Here is a 20,740-nt window from a genome sequence, read left to right on the forward strand (position 1 = left end):
TGTTATCGGTATCTGTGATTTCTGTTTGGAGCTTTTGGTCATAATAAGCTCCAAATTGGTATGCATGAGTTACCGAATCAGTAGCCCTTACTATCTGAAATCCTGTAAATTAACAGAATTAATGATCACCACTGGAGCACAGCCGACGTCCTCTGCTTCCCTGATACCCCTTTCTATGGTTTTTATGATGATAGGTTCCTCATAAGAAAAAATATTTTGTTAAAGGAGAAGCCCACTTCAATTTTATGCCACTTAGGCTCAGACTTACAATTAAAACAAGGGACTATGTTTTTTGTGACACTTGTGCATGGAAAAGGTTATTTTTCTAGTTCAGTTCCGTCTCTCAACATTGACTATTCAGACTGATTTGGGAGATGCACTGAACTTGACTAGAAGATTCCATCCATCCCTCCAATCCATCCATCCATCCATCCATCAGTTTTGTTTTTCAATACACACCCGTCCTATGCAGGGTCATGGAATTACAGAGCCTGTCCCAGGAAGTACAGGTGCAAGGCAGTGAGTAACCCAGGATGGGGCGTCAACCCATGGCAGCCACTCATTTGTGTCTTGGGAATTTCTAGAGAATATTCACCATGTATAATAACTCAATATCCTTCTTCCCAAGTAGTAAACTCCATTCAGTAGAGCACGACTGCGTGTGTTTAGCAGGTTAGTGTCCCTAAAGATGTCAGAGATCACTGAGAGAACAGTGAGAGTATTGTTGTTTGGGCTCCTGAAATAGACCCATGAAACGTGCTGGCTCCTTTTCTGATAAGGTTAGGGTTAGGAATGTCATTGTGATCCTTGACTCCATCTTTCCTTAGCTCAGGTTATGATACCCAAACCCTGTATATCACTATATCAGAGCAGCGTTTATCCCATGACCTCCCCCCTCAGCGCCTTCCTGTTTGTGCATGCATGTCCCTTGTCGTCTCCTTGCTGTAACTCGCCGGACTTAAGCAGCCTCTGGGTTACTGTCAGTGCTCTCCACCGCTTTGGGGTTTAAGGCGCCGCGCTGACAGTGTGCCGTTCATGGGTTAGTCAGTGCCCCCCCGGGGCAAAGATGTTATCCAAAGCCTCTGGAGAATAAAGAGCAGGGGACTTACTGCAGCAGAACATCACCCAGTGCTGTGACATCTGTCATTTCTCAGAGACCCAAGAGTATTTTGATATTTATTGATTAATAACTCGGTCGGTGGACCGGAACATTCTGTTAATGTTCTCAAATAAACTCTGATAATTAACTTTAGGCTTTTGGGAGTTTAATGTGAATATAACTGAAAGGAAGACTAACCTAGTTCTGCCGTGATATTTTGGAGTCTCCTTGTTGCATTTACAGGCTCATCGCTTTTTAACATGTTGAATGAAGAGAGTTTTTTTCCTCACTATGGATCAAGGGGGCATTCCACGCACGATTCAGATTCAGTTGCTTTGTCATTGTTTCCACAGCAACGAAATTTAAAGGTGCATCCTCTCCAGTGTCACAACTTCAAAACATTAGACAGATTCGTAACAATAAAACAAAATAAATACAATAAATAAACAAACATACCAGCAGGATAAAGCAGTCATACCCTATAGTTTCAAGATACTGCACGTTTCACCTATTGCACATGAAAATATCAGCATAAAATTTAAGCAATGGTCCAACTTATTTGTAAATAAGAGACTGTGTTGTAAACATGAAGGTGCACTAGATGATCTGACACACACTGTATCATTTTCCATCACTGTATTTGTACCCTTTTGAGAGTAACCAGGTGTTGATGTGACTGCATGATGAATACAGTGGAGAGGACAGGCCGGACAGTGCTCACAGGCAGGCTGTGGTGTCACATGCTTTACATACACTGAGTTGTCGAGTCACCCAGCCTGGGAGACTCCAAAAAGCCTATCGGGGGGGGGCTGAAACGATCTACGCGGCTCTAATACAGCTGATACCGCTCAACGTGACTAACGCGGCGTGCGTCTGCCCCACTACAGAAGCCGGCGTGTCCCCGCTTCCCGTCCAACTCCGGCTGAAGGTCGCCACCGTAAAGGAGCCTGTTATTTTTAAATCCCTTTCATTCCGCGCCTCGCTGGAACCAACGCACCGCTGCCTCGAAACATTCCTGTTTTCCGTCTCGCTCGGAATTGGAAACGGAAGCGGCAGCTGCAGCCTGGGAAACCCTCCCCCCTCTTGCCCCCCCCCCCTCCTCTTGATTTTTAGCCAAATGGATGTGGGCGGTGTGCATATGAGTGACCCGCAACCCAGGAGTTGTGTGTGAATTCTTTTTGCCCCAACAGTACAAAGTTTGTATTTTTTTCTACAAAATGTTGTTGCCGTTGATAAATTTATACCATTCTACCATTCCGGCTGAGAACTTCTCGTAAGCCAGGTCATTTAATCCGCTCCATCTGTACATTGAATTTATTGGAAAGATTTTACATCAGCTATTAATTCAAACTCCTCAAAGCCTCCGCTTAGGCCTGTGTATGGATGGATGGAGACCTGCCGCTGGAAAACGTCCTTATTTTATTCGTCTTTCCCAAGATTTTTGTTTGAGATTTTCTTCCACGACTGACTTTAGCTGCTTCTCAGTTTTACCTTAATGATGGACAAACACCAGACTCCAAAATTGAAATGCAAGGGTTTTTTTTTAAATACCTATTTTAGATGTAATTTAATATATTTCTTTTATTTCACATCTGTCCTTCTCAGGCCCAGGATTTGAATGTAATTGAGGAGGTGATCCGAATGATGCTTGAGATAATCAATTCCTGCCTGTCAAACTCATTGCACCACAACCCCAACCTGGTCTACGCTCTGCTGTACAAGAGGGAGCTCTTCGAGCAGTTCCGGTCCCATCCGTCATTCCAGGACATCATGCAGAACCTCGACACGGTGAGCTTCTCTTCGGCATAAAAAATAACAATTGGGGGAGGGATGATTGTCTAGAGAGCACTAGCTCCTGGTGGGGTGGCATTGTTTTAAGTTGGGGGGAGCAATAGCCATCAAATCCAATTGCCACTATAAGCCATATATAAAAAAATAGACATGCATGTAGACTCTACCTGCATACATTCTTATCATTATGATCATCTTATTAGCGCTATCTTGTTTCATTTTGACGTTAAACTGACAATATACCTATTCAGTTACGTTGTAGTTAAGTAAATGCACAAATACTGCATGACAAAGTACTGTATTATTGTATTGTATTTGATTAACTTGCGTAATTATTCTGGCTTAAAACAAGACATCATATAACCTCATTATACTATTCAGTGATTCACTCTAAAAAGGAAAAAAAAGGTTCCTTAAATGATTTGTACTGTGTTATTAAATATAAGTGCTATAATAATTCTCTAAATGATTTACCCCGCACTTTCCCTCTAGGAGTAATGTAATTTATTTTTATAACTTTTGCTTTAATTAGGTTTAAAGGAAGCGCTTTGGCTTTAACAACACTGCATTTTATCTGCTGTAAACCTGCTGGGAGATGAAATGCAGTGTCTTTTTTTTTTTCCTTCATGAAACCAGTGTTAGAATTGCTGATGGTTGAGTGTGTGTCATGCAGTAAGAATCCCCGGCATTCATATTTCTGTGTTAGCACCCACTGGCATAATGTGTAGTGGAGCCAGCATGAAGTAGCTATCGCTACAGCACATTTAGCCCGAGACATTAAATCAGCATCGTAGAGCAAATAAAGTCCAATTCAGTCAATTTCTGTTTGCCACAGTCCATAATATGCAGTCCAGCTTACTCATTCACTCTCTGCTTCAGTGGTATAGCGATTCATCACTATACTTTTTTAGTATAGGCTACAGTTGTACACTGATATAAATACCTTTTTAGCTTTAGCAAATATGAAAACTCATGTTAGCACTTTGGTTTAGTGACATTCTGAATAATTTATCATCTGCTTATGTTCTTAATATTTAAGCAGCCTTAGACAAGCATTGCAAGTGATGCTACATTATGCCGGAATCTGTCGCAAGAAAGACGGATCAGCAGGAATTTTGAGCTACGTGTCTGGAATGCTTTTCCTGTATACTTCAGAGGCTCATTAAACCAGCCACACCAGTATGAATGATGTCTGCCTTTGGAGTCCATGCTTCATGTTAGTGGCAGTTCTGCTCCAGAATAAACATTGTCCAGTACCAGAGTAGCACCCTAAAATCGGAACATGAGGCAATACGATATAGTGGCTGATTGAGTAAGGATGAACGTGTTGCAAAAAGTGGTTGGGTCAGACATTAAATTATAATAAATACATCTATAGTTACTGGCTGGGGGGCTTTTTTGTCCTTCATGTTTTGTAGCTACTTTTTCATTACATTTTTTGCCATCTGTTATGCACTTTCAGCATTCTTGCTCGGTTTAGTATCCGTACCATCACATAGTTATACGGTGAATGTTTAAAGAAGTGTATAATTTTGTCAGAAGATCTCATATGTTTTTGCTTAGAATGGAGTTGGTACCCTTTTCACCACATGTACAGTCTCTGATCGAGAGCCCGTTTCAGTCCACTCAACGACATCGTTTCAGTGTGATACTTGAAACAAAGTTGCGTCCATTAGTCCTGGGAAATGTAACTTGTAATTGTAGAGAACGACTCTGACTGCGTTGTCCGCCTGCTTGGGCTCTGTGTCGTGGTTAAGAACCACTACTTTTAAGTGAAATGCGCAAGTCCCTCAGTGGGTGGATTTTCAGTTGAGTAATTGATATGTTGAAGTCAGCCGGGAATACAAAATAAAAAGGCTTCTGTTAATTATGGCTTAATAAACTTGCAGTTTATAAAGTTAATCTGTTGATGTTTTTTTAATAGTATTAAGAGGATTTTAAGATAAATTACCTTTTTGCTACAAAAGCTGTCATATTTTCTCCTGTAGTCCACACATATGGTCAAGCAGATATGTGGTCTGTGAGTCGAGTTGCTTCATTTGTGAGCGATATCTCTGTTGGTGTTCACTGTGGCTCAGTGCCCAGCCATGAATTGCCATTCGTGACACAAGCTGGCTAAGTGGAGCTTTGAACTTGTCGTGTTGTAAAGTCCTGGAACCAGTGATGTGCAGGTTTCACAACAGAAGTCAAAATGTCATTTCAAAGCCTAAAGCTTAATTTTTAGAAGGAATGAAGGACCTTTTCTTAAGAAAATCTTATTGCGTTGTTCTGTTCCTTGGAAGTTTATTCAGTTTAATTTCCAGTCATTATAGTAGGTGGGCACTTCCCACCTCGTCTTTGTCAGCAAATCGGTGATCAGCATGTCGTCAGGAAATGTGACCCCAGAATTCACTTTCCCATCTGAAATATTTAATTGATCTCTGCAATGCATTTTTTTCACCCCCCGTCTACGATAGATTACACGCTACAATTTCAACACCGTTATGGCCTGTGGGATTCAGCTCACCAGTTTATTTTTATTCCTTTGTGTGTCAGTTTGTCTTTTTGGTTTATTTCTGACATGCTAATATGCTGTCATTGGTCCATTACATAAAGTCTCTTCTTTCTTTATAGACTTCAAAACCATATTTTACACCTGGCTGTTACTCCTTACTGATCCCTTTCCATTTTCATCTTCCCTAATGAATGACAAAGGGGATTTTATACCTAGTGATGTTTTTAATGACATTGCTCTTTGCTTATATGAGAACATAATCTTTTGTTCCTGTGTATTAATTCTGCATAACTGACTTGTGCCTTTTGGGGTTTGAGGTTGTCTATGGATTTTCTGCATAATCTGTTTGATCTCAGTGGCAACATAAAGGCACTAGCTTGCTCTATTTATTCTTTTTATCGCAGGCTTCACATAAGCTTTTAACTATACTTAATATCTGGAAAAGAGGTTTGAGTCTCATAGATGTTTGAAAGTGCCCAGATGTGCTTACATTTTGGAATCAGGCCTTGTCCTCATTTTCTGCTATTCTAAGGATGTTCCTCCTTCCCCCTTGGTACTTTTTGTTGGAGGATGACTGTGATCTCTGCCTCTCGCAAGGGCAGAAACGGACCGGGTCTGACTGCAGCTGAAAAACCGCTGGCACTCCGTCGGAAACCTCTGCCTTCCCAATCCTGGCCTGTCTTGATGGAGTTTTCTGGAGGATTGCTGTGGTTTTGCTGTTGCAGTCAATGCCTTATTGCAAGAGAGTTCTGTTTCAGATATTTGATTTAATTTAAAGAGTTGTTGTATGGAGGCTTGAAAAGGGGTTCCTGCTTATGTTATGGTGCTTGTGTTGATTGGAATGGGTCGGGAATTTGTAGATGCAAGTTTGTGGATTGTGCTGCTTATCTAAGTTTCATACAATGTTTGTTACTAAATTCTCCAAAACATTTGTAGATAATGCAGATTCTACACCCATAAATACTTATTCTTTGGTAAAATGGTGCTGATTTTTGTTTTTAAACAGCAACAGACATGAGCATCCTTTGTTTGTCTTTTACCAATATGCCGCAAACGAAAAAGGATCATTTGAACCAAAGTCTCTGCTGACGTATCTGTTCTTTGTGGATTCTGCGCTCCTTTAGCTCTTGCTAGCCTACACAATTCTTGACTGGTGAACGTACCTCCTGCACTGAAATGCCTCTGAAATTCTTTGCCGCTCTGAGGAATCTGCCATTTTCTAAACTGCAGGTTGATCAAGAAGCAGAAACCATTGTCTTACTTGCATATTTGCCAAAGTTCCATTGTTTGCTGCATATTCCTGCATTGGAGAGCCTTCAGCTAACCATCGCATATAAGCTGTAAGGATGATGACACTTTTATGGCATTGAATGCAGCATCACTTTACTCTGCAAAATGCCCTTCCATGGTATGGAACTGTTCTACACCAAACCAGAGGTGGCAAGTTCAGGTCCAGAAAGTACAAATCCAGACCCAGGTTTTGTTTCAGCCAACCAGTTGAGTACTCTGTGAATGTGTCTCTTTATACTCAACTGGCTGGTTGAAACAAAACCTTGGTCTGGATTTGTCCTTTCTGGACCTGAACTAGCCACATATTCTCCAAAGCTCTTTTTAACCTCTCTTGGTTGTCCAAGGTTATACTAAAGCAGAAATCTGTCATTAGTGATTATAAATCCATTTCAAAACTGCTCTGTAAGTAAATGATGTGATGTTGTGCTGTGCCTGCAGGTAATTGGGTTCTTTAGCGCTCGTCTGGAGCAGGCCGGCTCAGATCTGTCAGTGGAGCGGGTCCAGGAGGTCATCAAAAAAGGCGCCGTGGCCCTGCCCAAAGACCGACTCAAAGTGAGTATTTTCACACAGACGTGTGTGTTTCACCTCTTGTTCTCGGCCTTGGATGGCATGGAAACGACTGAGGAGGTGAGGAGCCGTTTAATTCTGCGTATCAACAACCGCACCTTTAAGAAAAGTCTTTCGCTTCTGCTTCAAGATTATTTTAGAAACTGACCTACTGTCGGCTACCTAAAGTTTTCAGAATTATGAGTATGTTATATATTTGAAACTTTAACATTCATTATTGTAATGAATCAAGGGTGCTAATAAAATGTCGTGGTTAATGAGTTTTCGTGTTTCGGAATAAAACCAGACACACAGAACCATATAAAACATTTGCGACAATTTCTCCTATCCAGTGATGAAGTCAGTCATAGCAGTTCAGAGTGAAGAGTAATGAGAATGAATGATAGCAATAACAAAGATATTTATTTGCTTTGACTCTTTAACTTACAGAATCTGGCTTGGTTAAGTCTTAAAGGGGCAGAACATGCACAATTCAGTTAAACATTCATTCTAGCTTTAATGTAATTCATTTAGTTAAGCTTTAAGTTGTTCTCATATTCTCTATATTTCAGTATGTTGTTAGTTTGCCAGTGGAAACTTGACTGAAACCGCCATCTTGCATTAATACATGCTTAAATCAGTGAAGCACATCTGAATGAGCATATGTCATACTAAGAAAACAGGAACTGTCTGTCCATTGGTGTTGTCTGTTTTGCTGGTTGTCTGTTTGGGGCATTCTTAAGCGTACCTGGGACTTGCCAAGTTGTAGTTTAGCTGCCTCTGACTTGTTCCCAGCATGTTCTCCTTCCTCAAAGAATATCACAATTAATGTCCCTGAACAGTCACTCAGAATCAGGCTTTCATTGACCGATACAGCTGTGGTAATTTATGCAACAAATACGAACATTTTTATATCAAAAATACTGCTTGGTTGAAAATATATAGGAAGTTAATGCCAATGAATGCTAACACTTGTATTATTGCTGAAAACTGTATTAAAAATGTATGAGAACTCAGATGTTCTTTATAAAAATGCCATTCATGTGTATTTTCCCCTTTCCCTTTGCCTGTCTTTGGTCCCCATAAATTATTGTTTTGTATGGTTTCATCTTTACCATAATTAACCTCTAGAGGCAGCACATTTAGTGTCTGCTCTGCTGAATCTGCAGTGTCAATCTGAAAAATAATAACATTGCTTGCAAAGTATCTTAATATGACTGTGCCATGCAAGCGTAACAGAACGGCTACTTCAGCACATACTCTATGATGTAGGCCGGAACGTAAAACTAAATTGCATGGAGTTGCTTTCCTCAGCTGGACAGGTAAATCAAGATGGATCAGTTATTCTGGAAGGACCAGAGCTGGACCCCTGGCATATAATCCTACTCCCACCTCCACATAAGCATGGCCATGGAAACCCCCACAAGCAAAATGAGTGCTCTTGTTTGGCCACTAACACTTTCACCATACTTGAGTTGTAACCAACCCACATCTCACTCAAATTCCCCTACAGTTATTATAAACGGTACTTGAACTGGATTTTGTGTGTAACATGAAGCCCATTTAGTGGGGATATTACATTGATAATAGGCTCTGTGTATGTCTGTGTGTGTGTGTGTGTGTGTGTGTATACATTACATTGTGGGGATCACAATGTGATGAAAAACCTGTTATTTTGATGTACTGGGGACCATTTTTCCAGTCCCCACAAGGGGACACTTGATTTTATAAAAATGTGTGACTGCAATCAAAAAACTAAAAGTGCCAACAGTCTTGTATTTAGTTTGGTTACTTATGGTTAAGGTTAGGGCTGGGTAGGGGTTAAGGTTGTCATTGCTGGGATTAGGGTTATGGTCATAGAAATGAATGGATGGTCCCCACAAAGATATGAGTACATTGTGTGTCTATCTGTCTGCTTGTCTGTCTGTCTGCCTACCTTTGTCTGCCTGCCTGTCTGCTTGTCTGTCTGTCTGTCTGCTTGTCTGTCTGTCTGTCTGTCTGTCTGCTTGTCTGCCTGCCTGTCTGTCTGCCTGCCTGTCTGTCTGCCTGTCTGTCTGCTTGTCTGCCTGCCTGTCTGTCTGCCTGCCTGCATGTCTGTCTGCTTGCCTGCCTGCCTGTGTGTCTGCTTGCCTGTCTGCCTGCATGTCTGTCTGCTTGTCTGCCTGCATGTCTGTCTGCTTGTCTGCCTGCCTGTCTGTCTGTCTGCCTGCATGTCTGTCTGCTTGTCTGCCTGCCTGTCTGTCTGCCTGTCTGCTTGCCTGCCTGCCTGCCTGCCTGCCTGTCTGTCTGTCTGTCTGCCTGCACATGCTCCGTAATGGATTGACTTCCCATCCTAGGTGTACCCAAGGCTAATAAAAATATTGTTATTTCTTTTAATTAGTGTGTGAAGTATAGAGGTTACTAAGGCGCAAAGGGCATGTATATGTTAGGGGCGGAGCCTGAGGGGGTGTCATCTCTATCTCCATTGGAGGTGGAGCACCTAGTGGCCTTCAGTAACTGTTAGTATAAATTAATGTTTTATCTTCACATCACAAAAACTAGACATTTGTTTTCTAGAATTAGTCTGTCTGCTATTATTTCTGGGGAAAACTGGTCACTCGTGCGAATGTCGTATTTGGGTAACAATCAATAAATAAAAAATTATCATCTAGCTAACTGTGTATACTTTAAAAATGAATTAATTCACTCTGATTTAGCTACTATTAGATTTTTTCCCTGGGTAGCAAATCTGTCCTGTGGGCCTGAATAGACAAATCTACAGATACATAATAGACGGTAAACAGAAGATGGTGAAGCTTTTTTGGAAGCCTGGGTCCCGTCTCTCTGGCGGCACTGTCCCGACTGCCCCCATTATGTCTGATAGTCCTTCTCCCTCCAGGCAGAAACAGTGGCACCACCCAGGCCTGTCCGCCTGGAGAAAGGCTTTCATTTTCAGTATCACCAGAGACGTGCCTGTGTTGTTACTCTGGCTTTTGGGCCCAGTCACTTTCAGGAACATCGCCCGTGGAATGTATTGTTTGGCGCGGACTCCCTTGGTCTGCAGTGATAAGCGATAGACAGTCTGGCTCCAGCGAGCAGGAGCTGCCCTGCGGACAGACCTTCCAGAGTCCGTGAGCCATCTCCCCCTACACCAACATGATGACCTCTCACCAATTAGCCGTTTTTACTCAGGAAGCTTGTTGTTTTCCAGGACCTAGAGATCGTGGGACAGCAGCTCTGTGTGTTCCCGATGTGAATCACCACACTGGCCTGTGTTTTGATAAGCAGAATAATAACAAATCAGAACAGCCTCTGATTCTGTCTCTCTTTATTCGACCTCACCTCAGAAGAGCCTCTGATTCTCTCTCGTTATTCGGCCTCACCTCAGAACAGCCTCTGTTTCTGTCTCTCTTTATTCGGCCTCACCTCAGAACAGCCTCTGATTCTGTCTCTCTTTATTCGGCCTCACCTCAGAAGAGCCTCTGATTCTGTCTCTCTTTATTCGGCCTCACCTCAGAACAGCCTCTGATTCTGCCTCTCTTTATTCGGCCTCACCTCAGAACAGCCTCTGATTCTGTCTTTCTTTATTCGGCCTCACCTCAGATGTGTTGCTTTTTCTGTATAGTTTTGTTTTTTTTCACCAGTTCTTGCACACATCCTTGTGGGACAAACCTCCTTTTTCCATGAAAGCTTTAAAAGCTTCACAAACTGAAGACTGGGAGCTGAGAGAGAGATAGCTGATCGTTCCCGTTAACCCCTCTGTCTCCCATCTTTGCGTGGAAAGCATTTGCATAAGCGCAGGCTCTACTTTTTTACAGTCCGTGTTAAAGTAGATGTCCTTGTTAGGATTTAGGTTTTAATGCATCTGACTTGATCTTGATCTTTATGCACTTTGGCTTTATGAGTTAAAGTTAGAAAACCTTAATTCTTGTTTCACTTTAGGAAAGCTGAAGTCTGGAAGTATTTCCATTTATTATGTTACGTAAAATTTCAAATGACATCCAAATAAAATTACCTGAACAATTCCAAGTTTCTGGTAATAATACATTATCACTTGCAATATGTGCATTAACAATGAAATTAAACAATTAAAATGATCTACATTTATCTATTCAGCTTATGCTTTTGTCCAGTGAGACGTACGAGTGAAGAAAGTGCGGGGTCAAATGCCATCTAGCATTCCTGTAGCGCTCGGCGTTAAGGGCCTTATTCAAGGGCCCAGTGTTGATGATATTACTCTGCCAACCAAGGGGTTTTACCCCATAACCTTCCGGACATGGAGCCAGATTTATAACCTGCTGAGCTGCACAGTAACGAATTGGGATTTTTGGCCCGTCCTACAATTTTGACTAATCTCCGACAGCTGACGGCTTTATCTTTTACCCACCTGAGAAATTCCAATCTAATTTTATTGTTAATGAATGAAAAAATAAATATTGCTTTTACCAGATTTCAGGAATCGTTTCCTATCACGCGAGTTCCAGAAGTTCCCTTTTTCATCCGTGTGTTTTCTCTTGCGTGAGTTATTGGTATATTCAGGCTGTATATGGCGTGCTGAGCATTACTCACCGTTTCCAGCTCTGAGGCTGTACTCTGCTAAAATAGAGGGGTGAGTTGGCAATGAATATTTATATGCTGTTTTTTACAGTGTTACTCTCAGTGGAATAACTCTAGGCACTCTTAACATTGTGGGTATGACAAGATACTGCTGTTATTAATGAAGCCAGCCATCTTCCTCCTGTCTGCCCTTAGCCAGAATGTGTCGGGATGTAGTGTGCATTGCAGCCGGCAGGCTATGAATAATAGAGCAGGGTCTGTGTTGCTTCTTGTGGATCTCGCTGTTAGACGAGTTCCCTTCAGCACAGTGCAATTATGGTAACACGATGGGCAGCTTGCATATACCCTTTGTGTCACTCGGGGGTTTGTCCAAATGGCACTGGGGAATCCTCACTTCTCTTCATAAAGTGCCACCTCTTATGTGACGTCTGCTGTAAGCGCTTTAGAGGATTAAATTACTTCGAAAATGAATGCGTTTTGGAATATTTTCGAGAAGGATGTTTTGGTTTTTTTTTGGGGGGGGGGGGGCAGCTTGGCTTATCTCTATATTATTCAAAGTGGGGGAGTCGGGCACTAATAAGGCAGATGATTTATAAAAGATTCAGTGCAAAGAGAAGTGGAATTTCTGTTTGAGACGAAAGGCAGCTCTCTCTCGGAAATTGGTCTCCACTGAAATTTTTGATGGCATAACATCCTGTCAGAATTTATAACATGCCCGCCGTTTCACTGGCTGAATGAGCCCCCATCTGAATGCTTGGGGATGCTTGTGTTCCCTCCAGATCAAGAAGAAATTGTGTAATCTGTCACTGGTTGTTTTTCTGACATTGACAATCTTGAACAAATGTGTTTCCTTTCTTAGACAGGTAGTTGATTATAAGTTACTCAATATTTAAAGACTATTACCTCAGAAGCTGATAGTTTTACGAGGTGACTTCCACATGAAGCTGCTGTATTCTGTCACATTTAATAATTTCTTAAATTTGATTTTTTTCTCTCCCCCCCCCCCTCCCCCCCTCCTTTAAATATACCCTGCCTCTGTGTTCCGGAAAGTGCTGTATCTCTTAAACAAGATATATAAACAAAATGTAAAATTTAAACAGTGAACTGTGAAGAATGTTGTATTTTTTAAAAAATTCAGTCTCTCATACTAAAACCAGATAATCTAGAGATTATGTACATTATTCTTTGAAGCAATAAATAAAATTAGACATAAAATAATTTAGGGGGTTTTAGTAAAAGTCAGCGTGGGGGTGTCTGCATCCTCTTACCTCTATGGCTGTGGGTTTGATTCCTGTCTTGGCTTTTTGTGTGTGGAGTTTTTCCTGTTCGATCCCAAGTGCAGTGAGTACTCCTGGTTTCTCCCAATTTGCAAAGACATGCGGCTCAGTAAATGTGTTTCCCAAAACCTCCCAGAGAATGTGACTGGTGCTGTGTGATGCTCTGGCAGGCCACCTGCCTGCCCCGTACATCCTGTCTCCTGAGATTCATCCCAGCTCGCCCTAACCCTGTACTATAACCAGTTACAGAGGGTTGTTATACATGCGGTAATTTTGTTTGCATATGCAGTATAACTAAGCAGAAATGTCAAGCACATGTCAGCACAACGTTCACTGTATACACTGTCAGCTCAGCCGTTTACCTGTATAAGGTCAAAGAAACCATCTCATCAAGGGAAAGCTTAAGAAAATAAAGCCTTATGAAAGTGGGCAGTCGTTAAGGAACTGAGATTACTGCACTAAATAATCTCGTTATGTGAATCAGGTAAAGATATACATGATAAATTAGAGTGAGAAAATAAAACCTGTATTAATCTGTCCTTCATGTGATTCCTGTGTAGAAGTTTCCAGAGCTGAAGTTCAAGTACGTGGAAGAGGATCAACCTGAAGACTTCTTCATACCATATGTTTGGTCCCTGGTCTTCAATTCGGGGGTGGGTCTCCACTGGACCCCCCAAGGCATTGAGCTCTTCAGCATGGATTCCAGCTGACTTCGCTTGTGTGAATATATGTATGAGAGTACTGGAGGGGATGGGGGGTACGGCTGGATGTTTCTGGGGTTTATATTTCCGAGTAACGTGTAGCTATGCCTGAATGTGAGCAAATACTTGGCTGTCTGTACGTGGCTTTGGAAGGTGCCTCTAGCTCCAGAAAGTGGATCACAAGGGTTCATGTTTCATTTTTGGCTGCATCAACCCAGAATCATTACTGCACACCGCTTTTCCTGGGCAGACTGAACATCAGCCACACTTCTGCCGCACTGAGCGTCGGCACTGGTCCATCTCGATAGGGTGGCTGGGGGGGGGGGGTGCGGGGGCAACCAGTAAGTCAGCTCCCACACTGATGGCTAACGTTACAAAAAAAAAAGCATGTAAACATTAATGGGAGCCTCACTGGTTTTCCTTCCTGTTATGATCATATATTTGGCTAAATGCAGCTGACAAAAATATGGCATCAAATGCAGGTTTTATTAATAAAAGACAATTATTGCAGCAGGCAAGATGTCAAGTAGAAGGTGTTTATTTAATTCACATTATGGACAGTTTATTATTTTATTCTTATCAATACACTATTGAGTGGTACGTACCCCAAATTTCAGATACAGACCTAGCCAATCGCCTTTTATTATATATTTTTCTCTTCTTATTGATCAAGCCCTTAGTATATACTATAGTATATACTATAGTATACTAAATACTATAATACTGATTTACTATAGTATATACTAAGGGCTTATATAGTTTATATATTTGCACAAGCTTTAAAAAAAAAAGGGGGGGGGGCAGAATTTAATTCATTTAAACTTGATCTGTACATACATCCATTACACAATCCAAGAATGGGGAGACTCAGCAAGTGCATGTACGCTTTTTTTTTTATACACAATTACAAAAAGCATGTTTGTTTCAGTAAATTTTACTATGAGGATATGAAGAGTGGGTGTTTCTTGTGATTTCTCCCCCCACCCCCCCTTTTCCCTGCAGTAAGACTAGTCAGGTTGAGTGAAAAGAAAATGTATGCCCTAATATGGTTTATGAGCTTATATAAGATTTGGTACGGAATGCTGCGAGGGACATCTGCTTTTGTTACATGGAGGCGATGAAACTGATCGCTGTTACACAGCAGGGATGCTGTACACCTGATCAGCAGCGGAGGGCTGATGTCTTATTTTCTGTACATGTATAAACTGAAGTCTTTAAAACTTAATTTATTTTCAGCACATCGCAGCTATAAAAATGTGAGCGGCCAGCCTGGCATTTAAAATCTTTGAGAATGCTTTACCCGTCTTCCTCCTGATTGTAATGTATTGCTAATTTAAATCTTTGTAAACCAACATCAATAAAAAAAAAGGTGGAATTATTCTCCTGTTATTAATATTCTAGCGAAAGATAGTGTTTTGTTTATCTGTTGAATTATCTCTAATGCGTATGCAAAGCATAATCTAAGGAAAAGTACAGAAGTGATACATTCACATGTTAGTGGCGTACAGGTGAGTCCAATAATACATCATAATGGTAAATTGAATATAATAAAAACAATAGTAAATTGTTCTGTTTTTCTGTGCATAGTATTGTTGATCAACTTTTTTTTGGTTTTATTAAAATGACCAGCACTGAAAAATTAATTATAATAATAAATGTGTTCGGTTTTTCCTTTAGGTCCTCATTGTTTCTGTACTCCATGTATGGCTGAAATGTTTAATTGCACATTTTGCATTTCCCTGTGTTTCCGTTTGGCTGTCTGATTGAATCGCTAGATTCCAGAGGTTTAAAAATACGTACGTAAAATCAGAAGTCAGAAATCTTGGTGTCGTAATGGCTTCAGACTTTGACTTCGCTGTCCATATCAAACCAATAACCAAATCAGACAAAAAAAGAGATAATTAGAGGCTTCTTGTCCAAACAAGACTTAAAGAAGCTCATCATCTGTCTTCAGCAGGATGGTCAACTGCAACAATCTCTTGAATGGGCCTCCCATAGAAACCATTATACCTCTTTTTGTCATTCAGAATGTTACTGCTAGAGTTCTAACAGGGGTAAATTGATCTGAGGATGTTACACCAATTCCTAGATCTTTAAATGGCCTTCCTTTACAAAATACTGCTGCTTGTTTATAAATCAGTCAAAAGGTTTTCATCCAGAATATACTTCTAATCTGGTTGAAGAATACAAGCCTGCTATATCCCTTTGATCTAAAGACGTCGAACCAGGCATGGTGGAGCAGCATCTATCTATTATTCTGCTAGAAGCAACTTCTGGAGGATCTTCTATATGCCCCCCACCATTATCCACATTTAAATCTTGGCTTAAAACTGACTAGTCAGGTCAGCCTTTGCTTGACTATTTTAAGGACAGCACTCTTTTCCCACATGGAGTTCAGTTTCCATGTTCTCCGCATGCTCGTGTGCGTCTTCTCACAGTTAAAAACATGCAATTAGCTGAATTGGGTTTTCTTAATTGCGCTGACGTATGAGTGTATCTAGGTGCCTGCCCTGAAACGGACTGATATTCCGCCTACAGCGTCCTCTGCGCAGTGACCTCTGCTTCCACGGAGTGACTCTAAGATCAGTCAATCACTGCCGAATAAGGAGAATGGAATATAATTGTGGAAAAGCTATGGCCCTTTTTTCTGCTAATTTGACCGTCTGAAGCTACTGGACTTCTGTATACCCCTGTGTGTGTTTGCTGGTACTGAAGCATCATTCAGAAGGAGAAATGTCCTGCATGAGGCATAAGTGAAGAGCAGTTTTCTCAGGCCTTGTATGTCTTTAGGGTGCTGGCACCGTAATGTCATTTTTAGGCGCACACCCTCATTCCCCCTAGGGCTTCCTGGGACCACGACCAATCATACGATGAAACTGGAAATGAAGAAAAACAATGTGGTTAGAATGACTGAACTTGTGCACTGGAACGTGCAGTGTGTTCACATTTATACCTTTTAGCACTGTTTTCAGCTATAGATTTTCATTTATACTGGTAATAATAGTAATTGCTCTTTATTTGGTTAAAAATATAAATTGTGTATGTATGTAAATAATATATGCATGTGTATGTTTTTTTTGAGCAAACAAACATCTGCAGGGAGTTTAGAATCACCTTTCAGGTCTCATCCGGGAGGTTGCCAGGGGTCGACTTCGGCCACGCAGCTACATCAAAGCTTCCCACTTGAGGAAAGGTTGCGTAACACCAACTTCTATGTATTTTGGTTGAGAAATTGTGCAAGGAATAGACTAGCTGGAATGTCTGTCTAGATACTAAAAATATAGCCTCTTCACAAAGTTCGTATATTAATGTGACAGCAGCTCTTCTCGGAAGTTATGGCTTCTTTTCGACTTGGAACCTCTGCTTTTTTTTTTTTTTTTTTAAAGATAAATGCAAATTGATTATTTTAATATGCTTTTGCAAAATGAAAAACATAACTAAAATACCATCTGAACAACTGCCATTTTTCCCCACATATACGTTTATTTTCATTGAAAGGCAGTAAAATTCCATTTTGCTTTACAGTACTAGAGGGATTAGCGGTTACTGAACATGGGTGTTGGCCAGCCAATTAACTGCTGCCCTGCCCCAAAGCAGAGACTGACTGTGTTCCAGGTCCTCCGTTGGATGACATGCAATTGCTGGCTTTCATAGTCTGAGAAATAATCCTTTCATGAAATGTAATACTTGCAACCTTCTGACCCTGCAAAATTGCACTGTTTAGTGTTGTAAGATTAAAAATGGGGACATAAGTGAGACAGCTTTAAGCAATAATTCTTGTATGATTAATGCTGCACAGTTATTTAAGATGTGTTAATTATGCAACATGTTTATATTGACATTTTGTTTTTTTAGGAAGACCATGATGAGAATTATATGTTTATATAAATAATCTGTATAGGTGTTGTGTCAGACTTGTTGATTCTGCTTTTGAAATATTGTTTTTTTTATTTTATAACTGTTGCACACCCCATAGCATCATCCTTTGAAATTATAACGAAGTGCTGAGGTTTAAAAACATGCATGTCTCCCCTTCACATGTTGTGCTTTTTTTTAACAGATACCATCTGCTGTATGTCCCTAACAAAGCAATTTACTCTTCAAGCCCTGTTTAAAGCTCAAGTCATTATCCATAACACTGTAACCAAGGGTAACCAAGTGATATTCCAGTGCATTATAATATTCTTCAGCTTAGTAAAGATAAGTGTGGGCTCCTGGACTGGCAAATAAACAGCTATTCACATTATAAATAAAATAATAATTAAATGAATGATAACATGTTTTAAAAATGTCACAAATGTAGGTATAAGCCATTATAGAAAACTGATGTATCACAAACACCTCTGAATCTTTTATTTTCAAAGTTTTTTTTTGCTGTTGCTGTTTCTTGTTTTAACACCAAATTGTATTTTAGGGTTTGCCTAAAGTTAATGATTTCAAATATGTTTTAATCTTATTTTAAATAGCCACTTATCAAGCTAAGATCATGTGCACTTACTGCTAATATACTCCTCATGTGTTACATGTTTGTCTGTGCCTGTATCCGTCATGCAAGATGTAACATAAATAGGGTATGTTTACCAGTAAAGCTGTCACATGAAAAAGTTGCAGACACCAGTCAGCTTTGTCTGCTCTTATTTGGATGTAGAGCAGTTTTAAGGGGATTTCCACCTTTTAGGAAGTAATGCACTAATGATGTTCTCATTCCTTAGCTTTTTAATACATCTAAACTGTTGTTCATTTAATGTCTTTCATATAAGGATACCTCTGTGCTTGGACAATTCATTTTGCCATGTAATCATATTTGGATGGCAAGAAGCAAAGTAAAGGCTCAGTGGATATGATATTACACAGGCCCTGTAGCACTGCTAATTTCAGAACAAATGCATTTACACTTCTGCAGGGGATGTTTTCCCTGCTAATGTATTGCACTCAGTATTTGTTGCACAATATAAGATAAATAGCAATGATAAAAGACTGAAGTACTGCACGCAGAAATGCACATCAATATTTGTCACTTCTTCAGTTTGGTGTACATTTTTTAACTGAAGAGTTCATATTTGACACCATCTCATCAGCTGTGGGGAAAAAAAGTGCAAATGTTTAATAAGTAAACCTATCATTCTCAAAAAGAAAAAATAGATTTATGCTGTAAGTAACTAGTCACAATTATATATTACATGCCTATATTTTTCTTACTAAACAAAAAGGTTTAGAACAGTATTATTTATATTAATGTGTTTTTTCCCTCACATAAAACTAGTGTCTGCTTTAAATTCAACTACCCCTTGCATAAGAACAAAGCGTATAACTCACATGACCTTAAATATTGTTTTCTGTATTGAAATCTATTCAAAAGTATCATAATTTGTAAAACATTATTACAAAAATCTGGAATTTTGTAAAATATAACAAATCATACTTTATATTTTTGTAAACACACCATATAAGATAGTATAACAAAATATACAGGAAGGAACAAGAAATGCATCTACTGCAGTCGTCATGGAAACTAATTTGGCACATGTCATGGCCTGAGCCCAGGAATTTTAAGTAGTACGTAATGGATTTCATGTAAAGAACAAGCTAGTTTTAGTGGTTATGAACCTAAGAAGTAGCTACCTGTTGACATTGCCTTTTAATTTCAGTTAAAACACCCAGCATATAAATATTCTAAATATAGCGTATTATATTGTAACCTACCTGATGTGCAATTAGACGCGTCAGCTAAAAAAAATAAATGCATTAAGCATCAAATTTAAAAAACATGTATGAATGCAATTGGTTATTCTAGTATAGTTACTACAGGAGTATTGTATTATTGCATTTAGGCCTAGTTATTGCTCCTGTCGACTATAGTGTGACATTTGACAACAATTACTCGCTTTAATTGCAAGAATATATTTCAATTATTGTATTTCAGTGAGAATGGTCCTGAAGGAATGGTTTACAATACCATACCATTACTTATGTGCGAGACGTGTTAGAAAGATCCCACTTTCCGTAGCATACTAAATTAGAACTTAGGCTGTTTATTCTGTAAACCGAGCTCACAAGCTTGTTTCTTGTTTTGGTAATTTTCTAAATCAATGAATAAAAACTTGACGATAAATTGAGCTCCGCAGTTAAATTATAAATAGAATAAAATAAGATTCGCTACCTTCAGTTATTTATGTGAACATTGCCAAAAACGGGTAATACGCTCCGGTAGCGGTTAGGTAATTAGCTAAACGTCTTTTAAGCTGACGGTCTTGTAGTAGTAGTAGTAGTAGTTTTTTCTGCCTGCCGTACGGTGTGTGATTACTTCCAGACTACCTTAAATGCTGCTATTCGCTTGTTGAACGCGGCTCTTTTGCGGCGCCAGTGGGGAATCTGGGAACAATAGGAGCGAGAGCCATTGACTGGCGGCGCCTCCCAAGCGCACATATCCCATCATCATAATCATCCATCCCACTGCCCTGCAGCGACACTGACTGGCACCCATATTAACATACTGCGCCTCGCCTACTGTCTAAGACACAATTAGACTACAGCGGCATTCTTCAGTCGCACAAGAGATCTCTGTCTGGCCGGCCGGCCGGCCACCGGGGCCGCTTAAAGGGCCAGATGTTATCGGCGGCCCCCGGCTCCCTCAGTCTGCCATGCCGAGAAACGCAACACCGCAGACAGGCAGGCAGCACGCTGCCATCTGGCCTTATTGACGCTCTAGACATATCTGTGGCTGTCATGTGGGTTAATTGGATAATATTACTTTTATTGCATTTTATACTAGGTAATGTTTAAGCTTTGCAATATAGCCAAATTAGCCGACTCCAGAGTTACCTTTATAAATCTGCACAGAGGAATTTCACGCTTTCTAAAATTTTGTATTTTTACTCGGTAAATTTAATAGGCACGACAAGATCAACAAGCTTTTCATAGGAATGAATGAATGAATGCATGCATGAATGAATTAATTAAATATCGTTTAAATGCTCTGAGGTGTATTCGTTGCAGTGAAGGGGTT

The 20,740-nt window shown here is 40.2% G+C and overlaps 1 protein-coding gene across 5 annotated transcripts in view; it reads left to right on the top strand.

Moving 5' to 3' along the window:
- The window catches only part of dym (dymeclin), a 90,113-nt gene extending 72,103 nt beyond the window's left edge, over nucleotides 1-18,010 (top strand). For all 5 annotated transcript variants that reach the window (XM_072714603.1, XM_072714606.1, XM_072714605.1 and 2 more), the window contains 3 exons: nucleotides 2,705-2,887; nucleotides 7,113-7,226; nucleotides 13,594-18,010. In XM_072714603.1, coding sequence (XP_072570704.1) covers nucleotides 2,705-2,887; nucleotides 7,113-7,226; nucleotides 13,594-13,743 — 447 coding nt within the window. In that variant the 3' untranslated portion in view covers nucleotides 13,744-18,010. The remainder of the gene's footprint in view (nucleotides 1-2,704; nucleotides 2,888-7,112; nucleotides 7,227-13,593) is intronic.
- The last annotated feature ends 2,730 nt before the right edge of the window (nucleotides 18,011-20,740 follow it).

The sequence above is a fragment of the Paramormyrops kingsleyae genome, chromosome 7, assembly GCF_048594095.1.
Source record: "Paramormyrops kingsleyae isolate MSU_618 chromosome 7, PKINGS_0.4, whole genome shotgun sequence".
Lineage (NCBI taxonomy): Eukaryota > Metazoa > Chordata > Actinopteri > Osteoglossiformes > Mormyridae > Paramormyrops > Paramormyrops kingsleyae.